The sequence below is a fragment of the Acomys russatus genome, chromosome 31 (assembly GCF_903995435.1).
Source record: "Acomys russatus chromosome 31, mAcoRus1.1, whole genome shotgun sequence".
NCBI lineage: Eukaryota > Metazoa > Chordata > Mammalia > Rodentia > Muridae > Acomys > Acomys russatus.
Window position 1 is genome coordinate 9,027,684 of NC_067167.1, and position 19,054 is coordinate 9,046,737.

The 19,054-nt window shown below is 46.9% G+C and overlaps 1 protein-coding gene across 1 annotated transcript in view; it reads right to left on the bottom strand.

Annotated features, from left to right (window-relative positions):
- C31H12orf75 (chromosome 31 C12orf75 homolog) overlaps positions 1-19,054 on the bottom strand; it is a 38,337-nt gene that overhangs the window by 18,457 nt on the left and 826 nt on the right. Inside the window, exon 2 of the mRNA XM_051139772.1 lies at positions 5,756-5,780. Coding sequence (XP_050995729.1) covers positions 5,756-5,780 — 25 coding nt within the window. The remainder of the gene's footprint in view (positions 1-5,755; positions 5,781-19,054) is intronic.

Genomic DNA, 19,054 nt, shown 5'->3' on the forward strand with positions numbered 1-19,054 from the left:
AACGTACCCATGGGTGCATGTAAAGAAGCCAGAGATTGACAGTAAGATGTCTTCTTCAAGCTTGAGGAGCTGAGTTTGAACCGCCAGCACCCAAGTAAAAACTCAGACATGGCTCTGTGTGTTGGTAGCCCCAGCACTGGCAAGTGGGGATGGGCAGACCCTGAGAGCTTGCTAGCTAGTCAGCCTAACAAAACAGTGAAAGACTCTCCTCAAGACAGAAAGCACAAAACCATAGGGGAGGACACCTGACATCTTGCTCTGACCTGTATGTGTATGCACAGGTGTGTGTACCTGCACACTCGCGTGCATGCAACACACACACACACACACACACACACACACACACAAATCAAAACTGGATATTCACAACTTCATTTTTTTAGGTTGCTTGTCAATGTGTTTTCTGGATATTTTTCTCTATATTCACATTACCTTTTGCGGCAATAAAATAGCTATGTCAAAAAATTGTTAATGAAATATCACTCTAAGTTTTAAGTGAAAGAAGAATTTGAAATATCTTGTTTATATCTGAAGGCTATGACTTTCGTTGGCTTGTTTTCAAAGATGGACATTAAATTTGGGTCAATTTAGTAGTGTCTTCTCTGAAACATATTCATAATATTCTTACAAATAATGCTTAATTTTTGTTTTTGTTTTTTGAGACAGGGTTTCTCTGTGTAGCCCTGGGTGTCCTGGACTCCCTTTGTAGAACAGGCTGGCCTCAAACTCACAAAGATCCACCTGCCTCTGCTTCCTACATGTTGAGATTAAAGGCATGTGCCACCATGCCCGGCATAATACTGTTTAATTTTTAAAAATCAAGATTCTTAGACAAAAATAAAAAAGGGTAACAGGAGCTGAATAAACCAGTATATATCATATATTTTTTTTATCAATAAGGAAACACTATTACATATAATTAATATATATATTAAAGAAAATGCATTTTTTAGTTATAATTTTTTTAACTATGGGAGGAAGTTGACACAAAGGTTTAAAACTGCCCCCCTTTTTCCACATCACCACACTTCATTTGGGAAACCAGCACTCCCCGAGCCTGGGCCACGTGGTTGGATGAGGCCATCTGATTGGCTCCCAAATCAAGCATGTGACGGAGCCCTGGCCAATGAGAATTCTACATTCTCCCAGGCCCTGACTCAGACCTGCAAAGTGTCCTGACTGTTGGAGGGAATCTTGCGGGGGGGAGGGGCGGGGGAGGCGCCAATGAAACTATAGGAAAACAGACTGTTCCCGTGGCTGCTAAACTAATAGGTACCCAGTGGCCATCTCCAGCAAGGCCTGGGAACTGGGGACAGCTGCTTCCTGGGTCTGACCACCTGAATCCAGCTGAAACTGACGCCAAACCCCTTGAGCCTTTCCACCAACATGGGCCACCGGATTCATCTGCTTGTTTATTTGTTTGTTTGTTTTGACCAAGTTTAAGCTGGACTTCCTCCGTGGCCAACCAAAATATGCCAATACAACCTACTGGTGCCAAGTAGCTCAGATAATTCGCTGAAATAAAAGAAAAACACATTTGATTTTCACAAGTGTGTGGCCAGCCACATGAATTACAAATACTTGCCCTCTGTCACTGCAGCACAATTTAAAGGGAGCGGGTATGCTTGGACCCTCCATATGCAGGCCTGTTTCAGGCAGATTAGCTCTCTGGGTGCCTTCACCCAGGTTGTTACACTTTGCATGTTTGTGTTTTAATCCCTCACACCTGTCCTAGGGTCTACTTCTGTCAATCACTCTCTCCCTCAGCATAGACAAGCAATCTCTGGGCCCGATTTCCCCAGCCTTTCTTACTCTTTTAGCCTAGAGGTCCACTCACATCTCCTGCACTTAAAGCGAGGACTACTTTCAATATCAAAAGCCACACATGACCACAGTAAGCAGAAACAGTAACAAAAACTGTGTTTAATTGTCCCACCGTTAACTGTTCATCACAGATGTCTCTGGTAGTCAGATCACAGCTGAATTCTTTCTCTTTAAAAAAAAAAATAGTATTTTTAGCTGGCTGGGTGGTGGGGGTGCATGCCTTTAATCCCAGCACTCAGGAGGCAGAGGCAGGTGGATCTCTGTGAGTTCGAGGCCAGCCTGGTCTATAGAGAGTCCAGTAAAGCCAAGGCTACACAGAGAAACCCTGTCTCAAAACAACAACAATAGTATTAACAACAACAATAATTTTTTCTGTGGTTTCCAAATTTTCCTGTCTTCCTGCCTGTTTTGTTGTTGTTGTTGTTGTTGTTTTGTGGGTTTTTTGGTTGTTTTTTTTTTTGTTTGTTTTTTTTTTTGGTCTTGGTAATATCAATGCTGAAGCTTCCACCACAGAGCTACAACCTCAGCCTGCTCTTCATTCATTCATTCATTCATTCATTTTAGGCTGACTCCCACTTGATGGCTGCCCTCTGCGGTTCCGACATATCACCTCTGTACCCCTGTCCTCCCCCACATCACACAACCCCAGGAGTTAGCACCCTAGACCACAAAACACAACCCTTTAATTCCTCCAACTTAGTATTTTCAGTGGCCCTTGAAACATTCGTTAAGGAAGCCTACATACTGACTTATGAGCAATGCCCCTTCACAGATCGGCCTCATCTTATGCTTCAGTCCAGGACCAGAGGCTCCAGAAGGGCCCAGGAGACAGCCAGGCCCTGCACAGGCTCCCCTTCTTCCCTCTTCTTTGAGTGAACTCATGTTCGCCCAAGAATCTCAGCCCTACATACATTCTGCCTATATTCATGAAGAGCCTTTATCACTGTACTTTGGTTGCCAGTAGACAGTGGTCTACTGAAGGACCTTTTATTATATGTTGGATTCCTGCACACAGAAAAAGGCAACTGAGGAAGAAAGGAAAAAGACGGTAAGAACTAAACACCTCTCCTAAAGCCAGACTTCTAGAACATTCTCTATTTGAAGCCCTTTTATGCTTAAGAAATTGTCACATGACCCCAGGTATACCAGAACACAAATAAAACAGGTATACAAACATTTACTAATATGAAATGTTGCAGGGCATGGTGGCGCATGCCATTAACCCCAGCACTTGGGAGGCAGAGGCAGGTGGATCGCTGTGAGTTCGAGGCCAGCCTGGTTGACAAAGCGAGTCCAGGACTGCCAAGGCTACACAGAGAAACACTGTCTCAAAAACAAAGAAAGAAAGAAAGAAATTTTAAAGAAATTTGTTTTTTTTTAAGTCACTGAACTTTTCAACATATTAAGGATGAACTAAATTGGTTCACTAATGAGATAGGTGTGCTAATATATTTTTACCTAAAGAATCAAATCTTGGGTCAGCGAGCGGGCTCAGTGGGTAACGACGCTTGTAGACAATTCTGATGACCTGAGTTTGATCCCCAGGGCTGGAGAAAACCAGCTACTACACGCTGTCCTCTGACTGCCACATGTGTGTGTCGTGATGTGCACATGTCCGCACACTTGCACACGCACGCGTGCACACAACTAAAGAAATGGAATAAAAACTTCTTTAAAAGCATTAGTTACATTTTGGCTGGAAATCTGACACTGCAGGACAGTTTTCGGCTTATCATATTTCACTTTTCAAGAATAAATGCCACTTCAGACAGCCACTTCATTTGAATACATAGTTTGCAAAGGCAGAAGTGTGTTTAGAGTCGTTCTGGAAACCACTGGAAACTCAAGCACTACACCAGGAATTCTAAGCAAATGATTACTGTTCCTTTTGTGCCCCACAGTCTCACATAAAATGGCTACTTCATTCCCAGAAAACTTTACAACGCTGCAGCGCTCTCTCTGAATTCTTCTTTGTGATTTAAAAAAAAAAAAAAAAAAAAGCCTGATTCTATTTTTAATATTGGAGCATTGACAGCTTTAAATCATCACCCCTCCCCCCTCCAGCCTGCCATCCACAGAAGCTGTACAAAAGGCTGGACGCTGCTGCCCTGTCTGTCCCTGTGTAGGTTCTCCCACCCTGACCCACTCCCCAACTACAACACAGACCAAAGGCACGCCCATCATTCACCCAATCTAAGTGGACCACTGCCCCCCCGCCCAGAAAGCCTCACCAAATAAGTACCGAAGCTTTTCATGCTCTCTAGACACTCTGTGGCCCTGTCATCTAACTAACTGGGGACAGGAAAGTTAATTGCAACCTCCACGGGTGCAGTCTGAATGTGAGGTGTCCCACACACAGGTCCATGTGTTTGCACATGAGGTCCATAACTGGGGATGATGTTTGGGGAGGCTGTGGAATTTTTGAGAAGGTGTGGCCTCGCTGGAGGAAGCCTCATCCTGGGGGTGGGCCCCTGCTTCCTAGTCTCTCTGCTTCATGAGTGCTGATACAATGTGATCAGTCAGGTTCCTGTTCCTCCCGCCTGCCTTCCCTGCCTGCTGCTGTGTCTTCCCTGCTCAGACTGTTCAGGAACTGTGAGTCAATGTAACATTGTTATGTCAACCTATTTCAGTGACAGCATTAGAAATGAAACTAGGAAAGCACTGTGACTAGAAACATCTGAAACCACAGCTCCTATACTGGCCTGGTTATATCTAAAATACAGATATAATTAGACAGAATGCGTAGAGGGGGGTGCAATGGAAACAATGACAGCACTCCTGAGCATTAGAAACTTCACATGGAGATGAGTGGCTGTTAAGTCCTCAGCCTGCAGTTCAGTTCAACACGGGTTATACGGAAGGATGTCTTGATCCTGTCTCCATGGCTATAGCAAAACACCTGAGACTAGGTAGCCTGCAAATAATAGAAGTATATTTGGGGTGTGGTCCGGGAGGCTGGAAAGTCTAAGAGCACAATGTGGCAGGTGCTCGGCGTCTGTTGGGGGGGGGGGGGGGCGGCGGCTGTCGGGCTGTGTCAGGATACGGCAGAGGACACTGAGACACAAGCAAACGGACTTGCATGGTCTCTCTTCCGCTTCTTAGAAATGTCATCATGGGGGCCCAACCCCCGCCACCCCACCACCACCTCCACCACCCCACCACCACCACCACCATGACCCCATGAACCCTAATCCCCTCCGCAGAGCTTCAAAGTATCAACAGCGGGACCTGAGGATTGACGTTCCAACACGCAAACTTCAAGAAAGGACCCCCTCAAAACGCGGAAGCCGGTTGCACAATCCCCCCAGTGTCTAGCAATCTAGCAATAACTAGTTCTTGCCACTGAAACAACTGAGTGTTCACGTGAGTAAAGGCAAGGCTCTGGCTTTGCTCCCTGGATGGATGAGACGCAGTAGAATCCCAGGAGGCATATGTTGGGCTCTCTCATCGTCACTTGTTGCTTTGGGGTTTTTTGTTTTTGTTTTTTTCAAGACAGGGTTTCTCTGTGTAGCCTCCGCTGTCCTGGACTCACTTTGTAGACCAGGCTGGTCTCGAACTCACAGCGATCCACCTGCCTCTGCCTCGCGCCTCCCTAGTGCTGGGATTAAAGGCCTGCGCCACCACCACTCAGCTATTACTTGTTGCTAACGCAAGTGTCTGCACCACTTGGGAAAGGAAAGGCAAACAGACTCTTTCTTATTAGCATTCAAAGTTAGCAGGGCAGGGTAACAGATGGGCTAACAGGAAAAGTCACAAACAGTAAGATCCCTCAAATAGCACTTAGCTGTCCATCAAACGATAACGTTTACTCATGCAGAACACAGAGTGTCCTGTGTCTTTTTAGCCACACCTAGACTCCTAAAGGTCAGAGCCATGAAAAACAGCCTTTCTCAGAGAGGGAGCTTATGACACGAAAATGCCAACTACTTACGCATCTTTAACTGCTCCTGTTGGACCTAGGGAGGGAAAAGAAAAAAAAAATTGTTTTAGTATAATAGTACTCCTGAAAATTAAGCCCCATACCTAATGGGTTGAAACAATCGTGGTGGGGGCAGAGGGGAGAGGCAGACAAACAGACAGACAAGCAGGCAGACACAATTTGGAATTTAAAACCCTTTAAACCATCACTCTAAAATTAAAAAAAAAATAAAACAACGAAAACAACTACCGACAGGATATTTTGATGAGTTTAAAAAAAAAAAAAAAAAAAGGCAATCAATGCCTCAAAAGCGAGCAATTTCAGAGTCAAAACAAGCAGAGGCTCTAGAAGAAAGACTAGAAAGAAGTAACGTCCTTCTTAGTTGTGTTCCTGGGAAGAGCGTGATCCCTGTTCCTTGTGTGGTGGGAGAGGGGACAGCCAGGGGTGTGAGAAACTCTGATCCTTAGGGTCTTAGGAAGAAAACACGTCTTGAGACTACAGTTGCTGAAGAGCATGGGAGGCGGTCACAGGACGGGAGGCATCCCGAAGTCGCTCGTCACAGAACCGGATGGCAACAAATCGAGTCTTCTCGCCAGTGTTTGTTTTTGTTTGGTTGGTTTTGGTTTTTTGAGACCGGTCTCTGTGTTAGCACTGGCTGTCCTCCACACATGCTTCTTTTCAGAGGTTTTGTTTTTTGTTTGTTTGTTTGTTTGTTTTCTTCCTTAAGATAACTGTGTAATGTTTGGAAATCTGTGACAAAATTATCAAAGCACATAGACATATAAAATGTAGATTTTAAACCCACCTTATCCTGAAAAAGTGTCAGGTCATAAAACGATGAAAAATACAAGGGGCTACCCTCCCTGTAGCATTTTAACCACATTTTCCTTAATCACAATAAGCCAGATCAAGATTTGTAATCTAATTTGTATCCAAAAAGAAAAAATGCTTTGAATAGAATTATTTAGATAGTGGGGGGGGGGGGGGGAATCCTACTCGATTTAAACTGTGTTTGCAAGTCATTTGATTTCCAATTTACTCAACAAACATTCAGAACGGGGCACTGACTTCTCAGTGGGCACCAGAGATACATCATGCAGCTCAGGTAAAAAGCAAAGCAAAACAAAATAATAAAACCCTTCATTTTCTGCCAGACTGCCCCTGCCCTGTTTAAAAAGCATTTGTGAGTTAAGGTCGCCGGGTCTTAGGTCTTAGAAGGAACAAGAGATAAGGGGTAGGGGCTGGAGAGATGGACGGCTTAACATTAAGAACACTTGTTGGCCTCGTAGAAGACCCAGCTCAGTCACCTGTATCCGCATGCTAGTTCCCAAACATCGGTGACTCCAGTTCCTGGGAATCCCATACCTTAGAGGGCACGGGGTAAGCACAGTGAACGCGTGCGTGCACACGCACACGCGCGCGCGCGCGCGCGCACACACACACACACACACACTCGGGCAACACACTCAAATACAAAATAAAATCAAAATCTTTTTAAAATTGTTTTAAAGAAATAAAGGGAGCCGGACGTGGCGGCACACACCTGTGATCCCAGCACTTGAGAGGCAGAGGCAGGTGGATCGCTGTGAGTTCGAGGCCAGGCTGGTCTACAAAGTGAGTCCAGGACAGCCAAGGCTAACTAACACAGAGAGACTAATGGGGACCTCCTCCCCCTGAATATGGTGCTAGGGTATCAAGTCTCTCCTTGGTAGTCCGCTATCCTTCCTCTGAGTGCCATTGGGCCTCCCCCACAAAGGGACATGGCCAAATATGGGGCACCAGAGATCCTGTTTAAGTCAGTCCCCAGTCTCCACTTAACTGTGGAGAATGTTCTGTCCCTTGGTTAGATCTGGGTAGGGGTTTGATGATGACTGCATGTTTTGTCCTTGGTTGATGCCTTTGATCAAGCAGAACCCCTGGGCTCAGATCCACCCATCATAATGTTCCTCTTGTAGGTTTCTAGGACCCTCTGGATCCACTTACTTCCCTATCCCCTATATTTTTCTCACCTAGAGTCTCAATAGGATGTTCTCACCTCTATCTCACTTTCCTGATAGGTGAAGACTTTCATGGGACCTGCCCCTTGGGCTAGTGTCCAGTTATAAGTGAGTATATACCATTTGAGTCTCTCTGCTTCTGGGTTAGCTCACTCATTATGATCATTTCTAGTTCAATCCATTTGTCCACAAATTTCGGGAATTCCTTGTTTTTAATAGCTGAGTAGTATTCCATAGTGTAAATTAGCACCAGATAGCTTTCCAAAGTGGCTGTACTAGTTTGCATTCCCACCAGCAATGAAGGAGTGTTCCTCTCTCTCCACATCCTCGCCAGCATGTGTTGTCACGTGAATGTTTGATTTTAGCCATTCTGATGGGTGTAAATTGGAATCTCAGAGTTGTTTTGATTTGCATTTCTCTGATGACCAGAGATGTTGAACATTTCTTTAAGTGTGTCTCAGCCATTTGATATTTCTCTGTTGAGAATTCTCTGTTTAATTCTGAGCCCCATTTCTCAATTGGGTTATTTGGTTTGGTGGTGTTTAATTTCTTGAGTTCTTTATAAAGTTTGGATATTAGACCTTTGTCAGATGCAGGGTTGGTGAAGATTATTTCCCAGTCTGTGGTTTTTAAAACCCTTGGCATCTCCTGTGTGGGCAGCATGCTAGGACCTTTTTATGCAGAGACTCTTGGCCAGGAAGTTCCTTCAGCAGCTCTGGAGGGGGAGGTTGGGGGGTATGGGGGAAGGGGGGGGGGGGGGGGGTGGGGGCTGGTGTCCAAAAGGCCTGAGAGTCTACAAGAAGCCTGAGAGTCTAAAGTGTTCTCCCCAACATCCAGGAACCCATTCTAGCTCCCGGGGAAAGCGGGCAGGCCACAGCATCCTTCCCCTAGTGACCGCGTTCGCCCTCCCCCACCCAGTCTCTGTCTTCTCTAGTCTCACAAGGATGTATTTTTGAGATAAAAGTTCCGAGTAGCCCAGACTGGCTTCCACCTCTTTAGCTGAGGATGGCACTGAACTCCAGGTCCTCATGCCTCCACCTCCCACACAGTGCTTGGATTACAAGCATTTGCACTGCCACAACCAGAGAGTATATTTCTTGCTAGACTGAGGATCCCGTCAGACCATCTAATATCACCTCCCTGCCTCAAAATCCTTCACTTGGCTATAGGTACAAAAAGGGGGGACATTCAGACATGGTGGGGGTCAGCGCAGGGGTACACTTTTTAAGAAACACCATTCAATCCGTGACAACATCTTACTCCTGTCCTTCCTCTCCTTACACACACACACACACACACACACACACACACACACACAGTCTACCACCAAGCCCCACCCACCGAGCCCCTTCTCCCTTTCTGAAAGAATAGCATACATTTTCAAATTAGGAAAAAAAAAAAAACCTTTAGTACAACTTCACAAACCTCTCTTCTTAAAGTAGAAGAGATCAGAAACCTAAATACCTTTGGTACTTATGGAAAATGATGAGGGCATACCGAATGCCGCACTCTGTTCTCTGAAAGGAAAATCCTGCTGAGAACTGTGTAAACATCTCCAGACGGCTAAGCGTCCTCTTTCATTTTAACACTACACTCCAGCTCCCTCCAGCAACGATACTAAATCTAGTTCATAGTCTCAATCTGGCCAGGACAAGTGAAACACCAGCTCATTAATTCAAAACAATGGTTTTGAGGTGGGTTTTTTTATTTTTTTATTTTTCTTTAGAAGCCAGTGGCGGGGGTTGGGGGTGGGAATTACAGATTCATAAGCCGTGTTTCTTCCAATAATGTAGTGAAATTTTCAGGTCAATGTGTCCTAGAAACTAGACAATTATGTCGATGAGTGTGGATGCTCTCACAGAAGAAGAACGCCTTGACTCTTAGCTGGCCTTAAATGCTTTAACTTTAGATTGGCAAGGAAGGAAAAAAAAAAGGAAGATAGGGCTAGGGGGATGGCTCTGCGGGTAAGAACGCTTGCTGTAGACCACATAAAAGCCGGGCACGGACACACATGACTGGGGACTGAAGACAGGTGGAACCTGGGAGCTTGTTGGACGGCCAAGGTGACAAGCTTCAGTGAGAGGGCCACTGGAAAAAGGTAGAGAATGGCACAGTGGGATACCTGGTGACTTCCTCTGCCTCCCGTACAGCACGTACGCACGCGTGCAGGCACGTACGCGCACGCGCACATACACGCACGCACGCACGCGCGCATGCGCACACACCAAAGGCTGCGAGATAAGGTAAAACAATGACGTTTAGCTGCTGTAACATAACTTCACCCATGGCCATCCATGGAAAGGCCCTCGTGGTGGAACTGACTGACTCCACAGGACACCTTTAGGGGCCCCTCGTGTGATCACAGTGCCGGTTTTAAGGATAAAATGGTTGGCATGAATGATGGAAGAGCATCACGATTCTGCCTGTCTGAGGAGGTAACCAGTCCTTCATTCCCCACCTTTCCAAGAGCAAGCAGGTCTCCCATCCCTCCTACCTTTTTCTCGCAGCAGGCCGCACCCTCCTTCCTGGTACCCAGGCCACACAGTTTACTAGCTCGCTCATCTCCCTCCTCCCCCATTCGCGCCTGCGTCCCTCCTCAGCCGGGTCTGACTACAGGACCTCCACCCGCTGGCCTAGGCCCAGGCACTCTTGGTGCCTCAAAGGCTCTATTATCATCTTTGAGTCAAGACCTTTCCGTGAGCACACACTTTCTGTGGCTCATGCTCCCTTCAGTGTCATGGTAAACGCCTTTCCCTGCGGGTCACTAACAGTGCAAGTGCATCCAGCACTTCCAATGGAGGAGGCTCTTTTTTCTTCTTTCTTTCTTTATTATTATGTACAGTGTTCTGCTGCCATGTACACCTGCACGCCAGAAGAGGGCACCAGATCTCATTATAGATGGTCATGAGCCACCATGTGGCTGCTGGCAATTGATCTCAGGACCTTTGGAAGAGCAGCCCAGTGCTCTTAACCTCTGAGCCATCTCTCCAGCCCCAGAGGCACTGTTTTCAATAGTGAGGAACACTAATTCACTCTTACAAAGATTGGGTTATTACTGCCCCGTGTTAAAGCAGAGGAAATATACCACAGACACCTTATGCAGGTTGTCCAAGGTCACAGTGGATGCACAGCAAACACCGGCTCCCTTGGGCTCCCAAACCCACATTATCCATGCTGGGGTGCCTCTCCCCAACCAACCCAACCATCCCTATTTCTGTCCCATCACAAAAAAAAAAAACAAGGGACCCAGCCAAGGCAGCTTTTCACTGCCTATGCATGTCCCATGGTCACTTGTCTCCAGGATGCCATAGGACACTATAGATGTCCTCCAGCTAACGGTGGGACTTGGCGGTAAAACTCTTGCCTAGCATACGGGAAGCCCGGGGACTGGTTTCTGGACCCCCTACACCCTTAAGAAGCCAAGAGACAAAAACTGCCCTCCCAAATTCTATTTATTCGCATTTTACAGATGCTTCAAAACCAATCGGGTCCCACTTCTCTTTGCGAGCAGGCCTTCCTGACTGTTAACAGCTTCGGCTCATTTTCCCAATTACTTTGTCAGTCACAGTGTGCTCACACAGTTTAGAACTTCATTTTCCAACTTATTTGTTTCCCAAACATACTCATTCTTTCAAACAAATATTTTTAGAAAGCTTAAAAAAAAATTCCATTAAAAGTTTTGAGATTGGGACTGTGGGGCAGGAGGGGGTGTGTGCAGGGAGGGATGGGGGGCCAGGCTCGGCAGATGGTCTTACAAGCACAAGGCCCCGAGTCTGGATCCCCGTGACCCATGTGAAAGCTAGGCACAGCAGCACAGGCCTGGAAGCCCAGTATCTGTCAGGGAGCAGAGCCGGGGGTTCCCGGAAGGCAGTCTAACTGAAACTGGAACCCCAGGTTCAGTAAGAGACATCTTAAAAGGTAAGGTGGAGGAGCTGGAGAGATGGCTCAGCAGTTAAGGGCACTGGCTGCTCTTCCAGAGGTTCCTGAGTTCAATTCCCAGCAACCACATGGTGGCTCACAACCATCTATAATGTGATCTGATGCCCTCTTCTTACCTGCAGGTGTGCATGCAGGCAGAACACTATATACATAATAATACATAACTTAAAAAAAAAAAAAAAAGGTAAGGTAGAGCCACACACCCTTAATTCCAGCACTCGGGAGGCAGGCAGATCGCTGTGAGTTTGAGGCCAGCCTGGTCTACAAAGCAAGTCTAGGACAGCCAAGGCTACACAGAGAGACCCTGTCTCAAAAAAAAAAAAAAGGTAAGGTGGAAATCAGTAGAGGAAGACTCCAAACATACCTGTGTGTACACACACACACACACACACACAGATTGATTGAAATATAATTGTTTAAGAAACTGGCCTAGAGGCCAGGGGTACCGCTATGGATAAAATATAAGGGGCTCTCAGGAGGATGTCCCGTGGGGAGGCAAACATATGAGACAAAGAATGACCAACTACGCCAGGCAGGGTGGGAAACACCTTGAATCCCAGCACTCAAGAGGAAGAGGCAGGCAGATTGTTGTGAGTTCAAGGCCAGCCTGATCTACAAAGAGAGTTCCAGAACAGCCAGGGTTATTACATAGAGAAACCCTGCCTGGGGGGAAAAAAAAAGAAAGAAAGAAAGAAAAGAAAAAGAAAAAAAAGAATAAATGATGAAACAGAAGCTCTCCAGCAAAATGTGCCTCAGAGAGGAAACAGCTCAGAGTCTTACAGAGCATGAGGAAGGTGCCATGGCCTTTCTGGCATAAGGGGCAGTAGGAAGGAGTGAGGCAAGATAGAAATGGCCACTTGGATGACATCAAAGTCTTTTACCGTTTCCCACCAGGCATGGGCTGATGCTAAGCAGGGCAACCTCGCTTCAACACTATCTGCAGACACCAGTCAAGGCTGGACCTTTGTGGTTATGTTAAAGGGAATACAATTACTCGGCTAGTTGAGGGCAATTTGATAACTAATCTAAATAATTGGGCCCCAAAGCATTATATTAACTCCCCGGGGTACACTGATAAATAAGGCAATTGCTAAGCTCCTCCCCTTCTGACTACTGTTTCTAGCCAAGTCAGAGCATTGTGACAATAAACTGCCCACAGAATTAAGGCCAGATGCTTGCCCATTCATTACCTATCTCTGGTGAAAATTACAACTAACAGATTCAAATGTGACGTGCCAAATGCTTCTAAAATAGCCACCCGGTAGGTAGCCAATTAGTCGGCACTGAAATGTGATATGGCAGATATCTGGGAATGCTGGGACTTTTTCTTCATATGTATGTGTGTGTACATGTGCATGCATGTGTTGTATATTATGTGTATGGGTTCACAGGCATGTGAAAAGCCCCTGGTTGACATCAAATGTCTTCCTCAATCTCTCTCCACCTTATTCATTGAGCCTAGCCAGACTTGGCTTAACCCCAGCATGGAACTGGGGGGGATGGGAGAGCGGAGGGGGGAGGGGAGGTTCTATGCAAAGACAGAAGGCACACTGGGGTTTACATTCAGTGAGAAACTTTGACTTTCAAAAAAAAAAGTGGAGAATGACAGTAGGAAGGGGAGCACTAGAGTCACAGGTGGCTGCCACACCTACCCAGCACAGTCCACACACCCACGTGACAAGTGCTCTAACCACCCAGCCATCTCCCCAGGCTCCCACTGGGATGTTTAAGAAATTTTCTGACTTGCATAAAAAGGGATTTTCCTGGCTTATACTCCAAAGACTCACTTAACAGTGTACACCTGCGTGACCTGTGCATGTGAGTGGACACCCTCCTCTCAGTGCTTGTGGAGGTCAGAGGTCAACCTCAGGAGTCATCCATCTCCATTCACGGGATCTCTCTCTGGCCTGGGATGGACTAAGTAAGCTGGAGGGCAGCAAGCCCCAGTGATCCTTCTGCCCCCTCCTCCCCAGCCCCAGCCCCCACCCCCACCCCCATCACCCTGTGCTGGGATGCTTTGTTTAGGGTTCTCAGGATCAGTTTCAGGTCCTCAGTGATTGCAAGGGAAGTCCTTTATCAACTGAGCCATCCTCAGCCCTGTGTGTAAATTTTTTCCCTTTCCTTTCCTTTCTTTTTTTTGGGGGGGGAGGGAGGAGGTTTCTGAGACAGGGTTTCTCTGTGTAGCCTTAGCTGTCCTGGACTCACTTTGTAGACCAGGCTAGCCTCGAACTCACAGCGATCCACCTGCCTCTGCCTCCCGAGTGCTGGGATTAAAGGCGTGCGCCACCAGGCCCGGCTTCCTTTCCTTTTATTTATTTGGAGACAAGATCTCACCACATAATCCTGGGCTAACCTAGACCTTGTTATGTAGCCCAGGATAGCCTCAAAATCACAGAGATCCACTTGCCTCCTCTTCTGCCTCCTAAGTGCTAGGATTAAAGGAATGTAATACTATGCCTGGCCCTCTCTGTGATTTTTATTTTATTTTTTTAAGGGACTGGGTAACCCCATGGACTTCAATCTTTGCCTCCGGAGGGAAGAGCTAGAGGACAAAGGACAGGGGCACCCCAAAGCTCTCTGTATTGGAATAAATATCCAAACACTCCCAAACAGAATGCTTTCCACAGCTGTTTCTCTGAAGAAATATGCTAAAACATCACAAAAAACAGAAAACACAAGCAGCCCTGTTCTGTGGCTTACGCTGGGAAACAATCAAATTCCCGTAGGGAGAAAATGCTCCTAGCAAAATATTAAAATGAGCCATTCCTAAGAGTGCCGAGGAAAGTCTAGAGCTCAGAGCGTGGGAGACTAGGGCAACCAGATCTGCTGCCAAATTTAAATAAATAAGTAAATGGGTGGCCTGCAGATAACAGGCAGAGAAAGAAGGAATTGGAGAGCCTGCACTATGGGGTGGGGGGGAAGGGGAGAGCCTGCACTATGGGGTGGGGGGAGGGGAGAGCCTGCACTATGGGGTGGGGGGAGGGGAGAGCCTGCACTATGGGGTGGGGGGGAGGGGAGAGCCTGCACTATGGGGTGGGGGGGGAGGGGAGAGCCTGCACTATGGGGTGGGGGGGGAGGGGAGAGCCTGCACTATGGGGCGGTGGTGGAGGGGAGGGGAGAGCCTGCACTATGGGGTGGGGGGGAGGGGAGAGCCTGCACTATGGGGTGGGGGGGAGGAGAGAGCCTGCACTATGGGGTGTGGGGGAGGGGAGAGCCTGCACTATGGGGCGGTGGTGGAAGGGAGGGGAGAGCCGCAACTGCTCCACTCCTCCTCCAGGAAGCCCTCCCTGATAAGCCCTGACATATAGGTGTTCTTCGTGTATTCTACGGTACGCTGCGCAGCAATCGCTCTCACACATTCAGGCTTCCACGCTTAGCTCCTCAAGAGCCGGAAAACTGGACTCTATTCTCCCATCGCCTCTTGATGGCAGCCCAATCCTTGTCCTATAGTCTGGGGGTTAAGGGGGGGAGGGGTCCTGCACAGAGGGGTCAGCTTGAGGTCAAGGGCACAAGGGAGCCTGTACAGTGAAGGGGCTGCATGTGTCTCTTTCTTCACGGCCATGGGTCCCCGGACTCCAGTTTGTCCACTACTGTGGCATAGAGAATCACGTGACCTCAGGCCCACAGCAGCATGGCGGGCTGAGACGAGCCAAGTTCGCAAGGCTACAGCAGAGAAAGGTGGTGGTCCAAGTAGCTGGGAGAAGAGAGGAGATAACTGCCTAGGTATGCCTGAATATGCAGCGAATGAAATGGGGTTTATCGAAGGCTAGCCCTATCTACATAGCAAGTCCCAGGTCAGGCAGGGGCACATAGTGAGACTGTTTCAAAAACAAACAAATAATCACAATAGAGTTTATAATGGTGATTTTCAGGCCTGTTGAGACAAAAGTAGATTCGTCATTTTTCTTGTAGGAGAAATATTCACAGAAAGCACCTTCTTTTCAACGTACTAATAGCTTTTTTTTTTTTTTTTTTTCGTGCAGTATGGTAATCTCATTTTACAGAGTGTCTCCCTCCACTCTCTGGTTTGGAGTTTCACACAGGCCCTAGGAAACAGGGTACATCCAATTATCCATCACAACATAGATAAAGGAACCAGAGCTCAGAAAAGCAGGGCGAAAATGCCCACAGCAACACACAGCCCCAACAGAAGCCTGAGCCGCCAAGGTCATCGGCTCTCCCTCACCTCTCTTTGCCTTTTTAATCATTTTCTTCTTTCTTCTTTTTCTTCTTCTTTTTCTTCTTCTTTCTTCTTCTTCTTCTTCTTCTTCTTCTTCTTCTTCTTCTTCTTCTTCTTCTTCTTCTTCTTCTTCTTCTTCTTCTTCTTCTTCTTCTTCTTCTTCTTCTTCTTCTTCTTCTTCTTCTTCTTCTTCTTCTTCTTCTTCTCCCGCCACCCCCAGTGTGGCGACTAAAAAGTATATAATATTGAAAGCAGGGCTCCTGGGTCATTTTAGAAGCTGTGCTCGGTTTATCCCCAGAGGTCCGGGACAGCATCGTATATTGGGAGAACCTCATAGACTTGGGATGGGTCTGCAGCCTGGTCGTTAGAGACGGAGGTACGGAAATCACAGCTCACGGTTGGAAACAGATTCATCTCTCTGTGTCGGGGGGGGGGGGGGGGGGGGGGGGGGGGGGGATTCCTTTCTTGCCCTTCTCGCTCTTGTCTTGATGCGTTCCCTTCCGGAAACTAAAAAATTCCGACCACCAGCTGGCAGACAGAAAACAACAATGGCCAGATCCTGAAAGCAGCCGCCAGCTGGACACACAGGCTGGGGGATAATTTGGGAACGACTCCTCAAAGCCAAGGGCGAGAGCCTGGTTAGAGATGATGCAGACACTTCCGCTCACGGTTGCCTGCTCCTTCCCGGTTTACAGGACGAACTCCCTACCCCTGCTCTCTCTGAACGTCAAGTAATTTTTAGCAAAGAGCAAGCTGGAGAACAGCGTGCTCTTGCACGCCGTCCTTCACAAACAAAAGCGAGCGTTAAGGATGTGCACTTTGAGAGATCTTTTTCAGTGTAACCTTGTTTCCATTTACCCCATGAGAGATCAACTCCGGAAAGAAGGGGGGGGGGGGGAGTCAACCGATTACTTACTGAGGATCTTTTTTTTTTTTTTTTTTTTTTTGCCCCAAGAAATAAAATTCTTTCCTCCTCCTCCTCTTCTTCCTCCATCTCCCCTCCTCCATCTTTTCCCCTCCCTCTTTCTTCAGGTACAGCTCTGGCTTATATGGAAACTCCCCATATAGAGACCAAGATGGCCGTGAAACTTGTAGTGAACTTCCTGCCTCTGTCTCCTGAGTGTAGAATTACAGACACAGATCATCAAGACTCAGACTTGCAGAAGAAATCTGATTGTTTGTTTGCTTTTAGAAAGTGTTTTTGTTTGTTTGTTTGGGTTTTGTTTTTTGTTGTTGTTTTTTGTTTGATTGTTAGGGTTTTTGTTTTTTTTTTCAAGACAGGGTTTCTCTGTGTAGCCTTGGCTATCCTGGACTCACTTTGTAGACCAGGCTGGCCTCAAATTTACAAAGAGATCCACATGCCTCTGCCTCCCGAGTGCTGGGATTAAAGGTGTGTGCCACCACCGCCCGCCCAGCATTGTTTGTTTGATTTTTAAGATAGCTTGAGCTCACTATGAAGTGAGGAACCACTGAGGATGGTCTTGAATTTCTGACCCTCCTGTGTGGTGTTACAGACCCATTAACCGTGCCCAGTCTACTGGACGCTGGAGTTAAAATTCATATGTTTGTGTGTCCTAGGCAGGTACTCTACCAACTAAGCCATGTGTCCAGGCCTGAAATACAGTTTCTAGACTGCTTGGCCACACTACCACGGAAATGTAATTTGTGCATTTACATTTCAAAACTACCTAATCACCACTCTGAATTTCACTTAACCAAGGTACATCTCCCTCTACTCCCACTCATGACAAGTGATCTGTTAATAAAAATGTAAGGGCTGGAGAGATGGCTCAGAGGTTAAGGGCACTGACTGCTCTTCCAGAGATCCTAAGTTCAATTCCCAGCAACCACATGGTGGCTCACAACCATCTATAATGAGATCTGGTGCCCTCTTCTGGAGTGCAGGCACATGTGCCCGCCGAACATTGTATACATAATAAATAAATAAGTCTTTTTTTTTTTTTTTTTTTTTTTTAATGTAAAAGCATGGGACTGAACTAACAGCTCAGCAGTTAGGAGCATTTGCTGTTCTTGCAGAAAATGCAAGTTTGGTTCCCAGCACCAACATGGTGCTCACAGCTGCTAGTAACTCATGTTTGGGGGATATGATGCCCTCTTGTGGCATTCTTGGGCACCTCCATGCGCACAGCACTAAACTTCCTCCACTCTTAAGGCAATCTGTTACGGATCCTTCTTCAATTTTTTATTTTAACATTCTCAACCTTTTTTCTTTCTTTCTTTCTTTTTTAGCCAAGCACATGTGCAATATGCTATACAGAACCACAGAACCCGGGACCTGCACACAAACAACCGGTGAGGCTTTGAGATTTTGCCGATTTCCATGTAGCAATGCAACGTGGCCACTCTGGAGCTTGAATCCTGCCCTTGCTCTCATCTGCATATGACGCTAACTAAGCTGAGTCGCTGCTATATGCCTCTAAGAGCTTGGCTTCCCAGGGGCAGCCTGCACATCCCAAACACAGACCTAAACTCAAGACAGTGAGGGTCCCTAGAACGGATAAACTTTCCCTGGGCCCAGACTCCCAGGTGTTCCAGTTGTGGCTCTTGAAACAGACTACCACAAGTATGACACCGACTGCCAAAAAAAAAAAAAGATAGACCGAATCTGCCCAGACCCATGATCTAGGCAGATTTCCACGATGGCTTCCATTGTGCAAAGATTAAACACTTAGCCAGGTTTGGTGTCCCAGGCCTTTCATCCCAACCCATGGAGAGGCTGATCCAGGAGAGGCAAGTTTAAGGCCTGCCTGAGCAACGGGATGAGTTCAGGCCAAGCCTGGGCAATTCCGTGAGACCCGATCTCAAAATAAAAAGCAAGACAGGGAATTCTGTCCAGTGGCCAAAGTCCTGCCCAGCATGCACAGTAATCCGGCCCCGGTTCATACCTGAGTACATCAAACAATCACAAAAATAACTGCCAAGCATTATGGGAGATGACAGCTCGAGGTTTCAATATGACTAGCAGAGCACCCACATCAGCCTGGTAAACACTGCAGGATCAGACTGCTGTTTACACTTGCTGCTTAGGGTGGGCTGTGGCATCTGGCTGAACTCAGCTACAAAAGCGAGGGAAGCCTGTCCGAAAGGATTGCTAACATACGTCAGCAGAGAATACCCCCAAACAAATCCAATGTAAACTAGTTTAATCGGAAGAGCTGAATCTCACACTAAGTT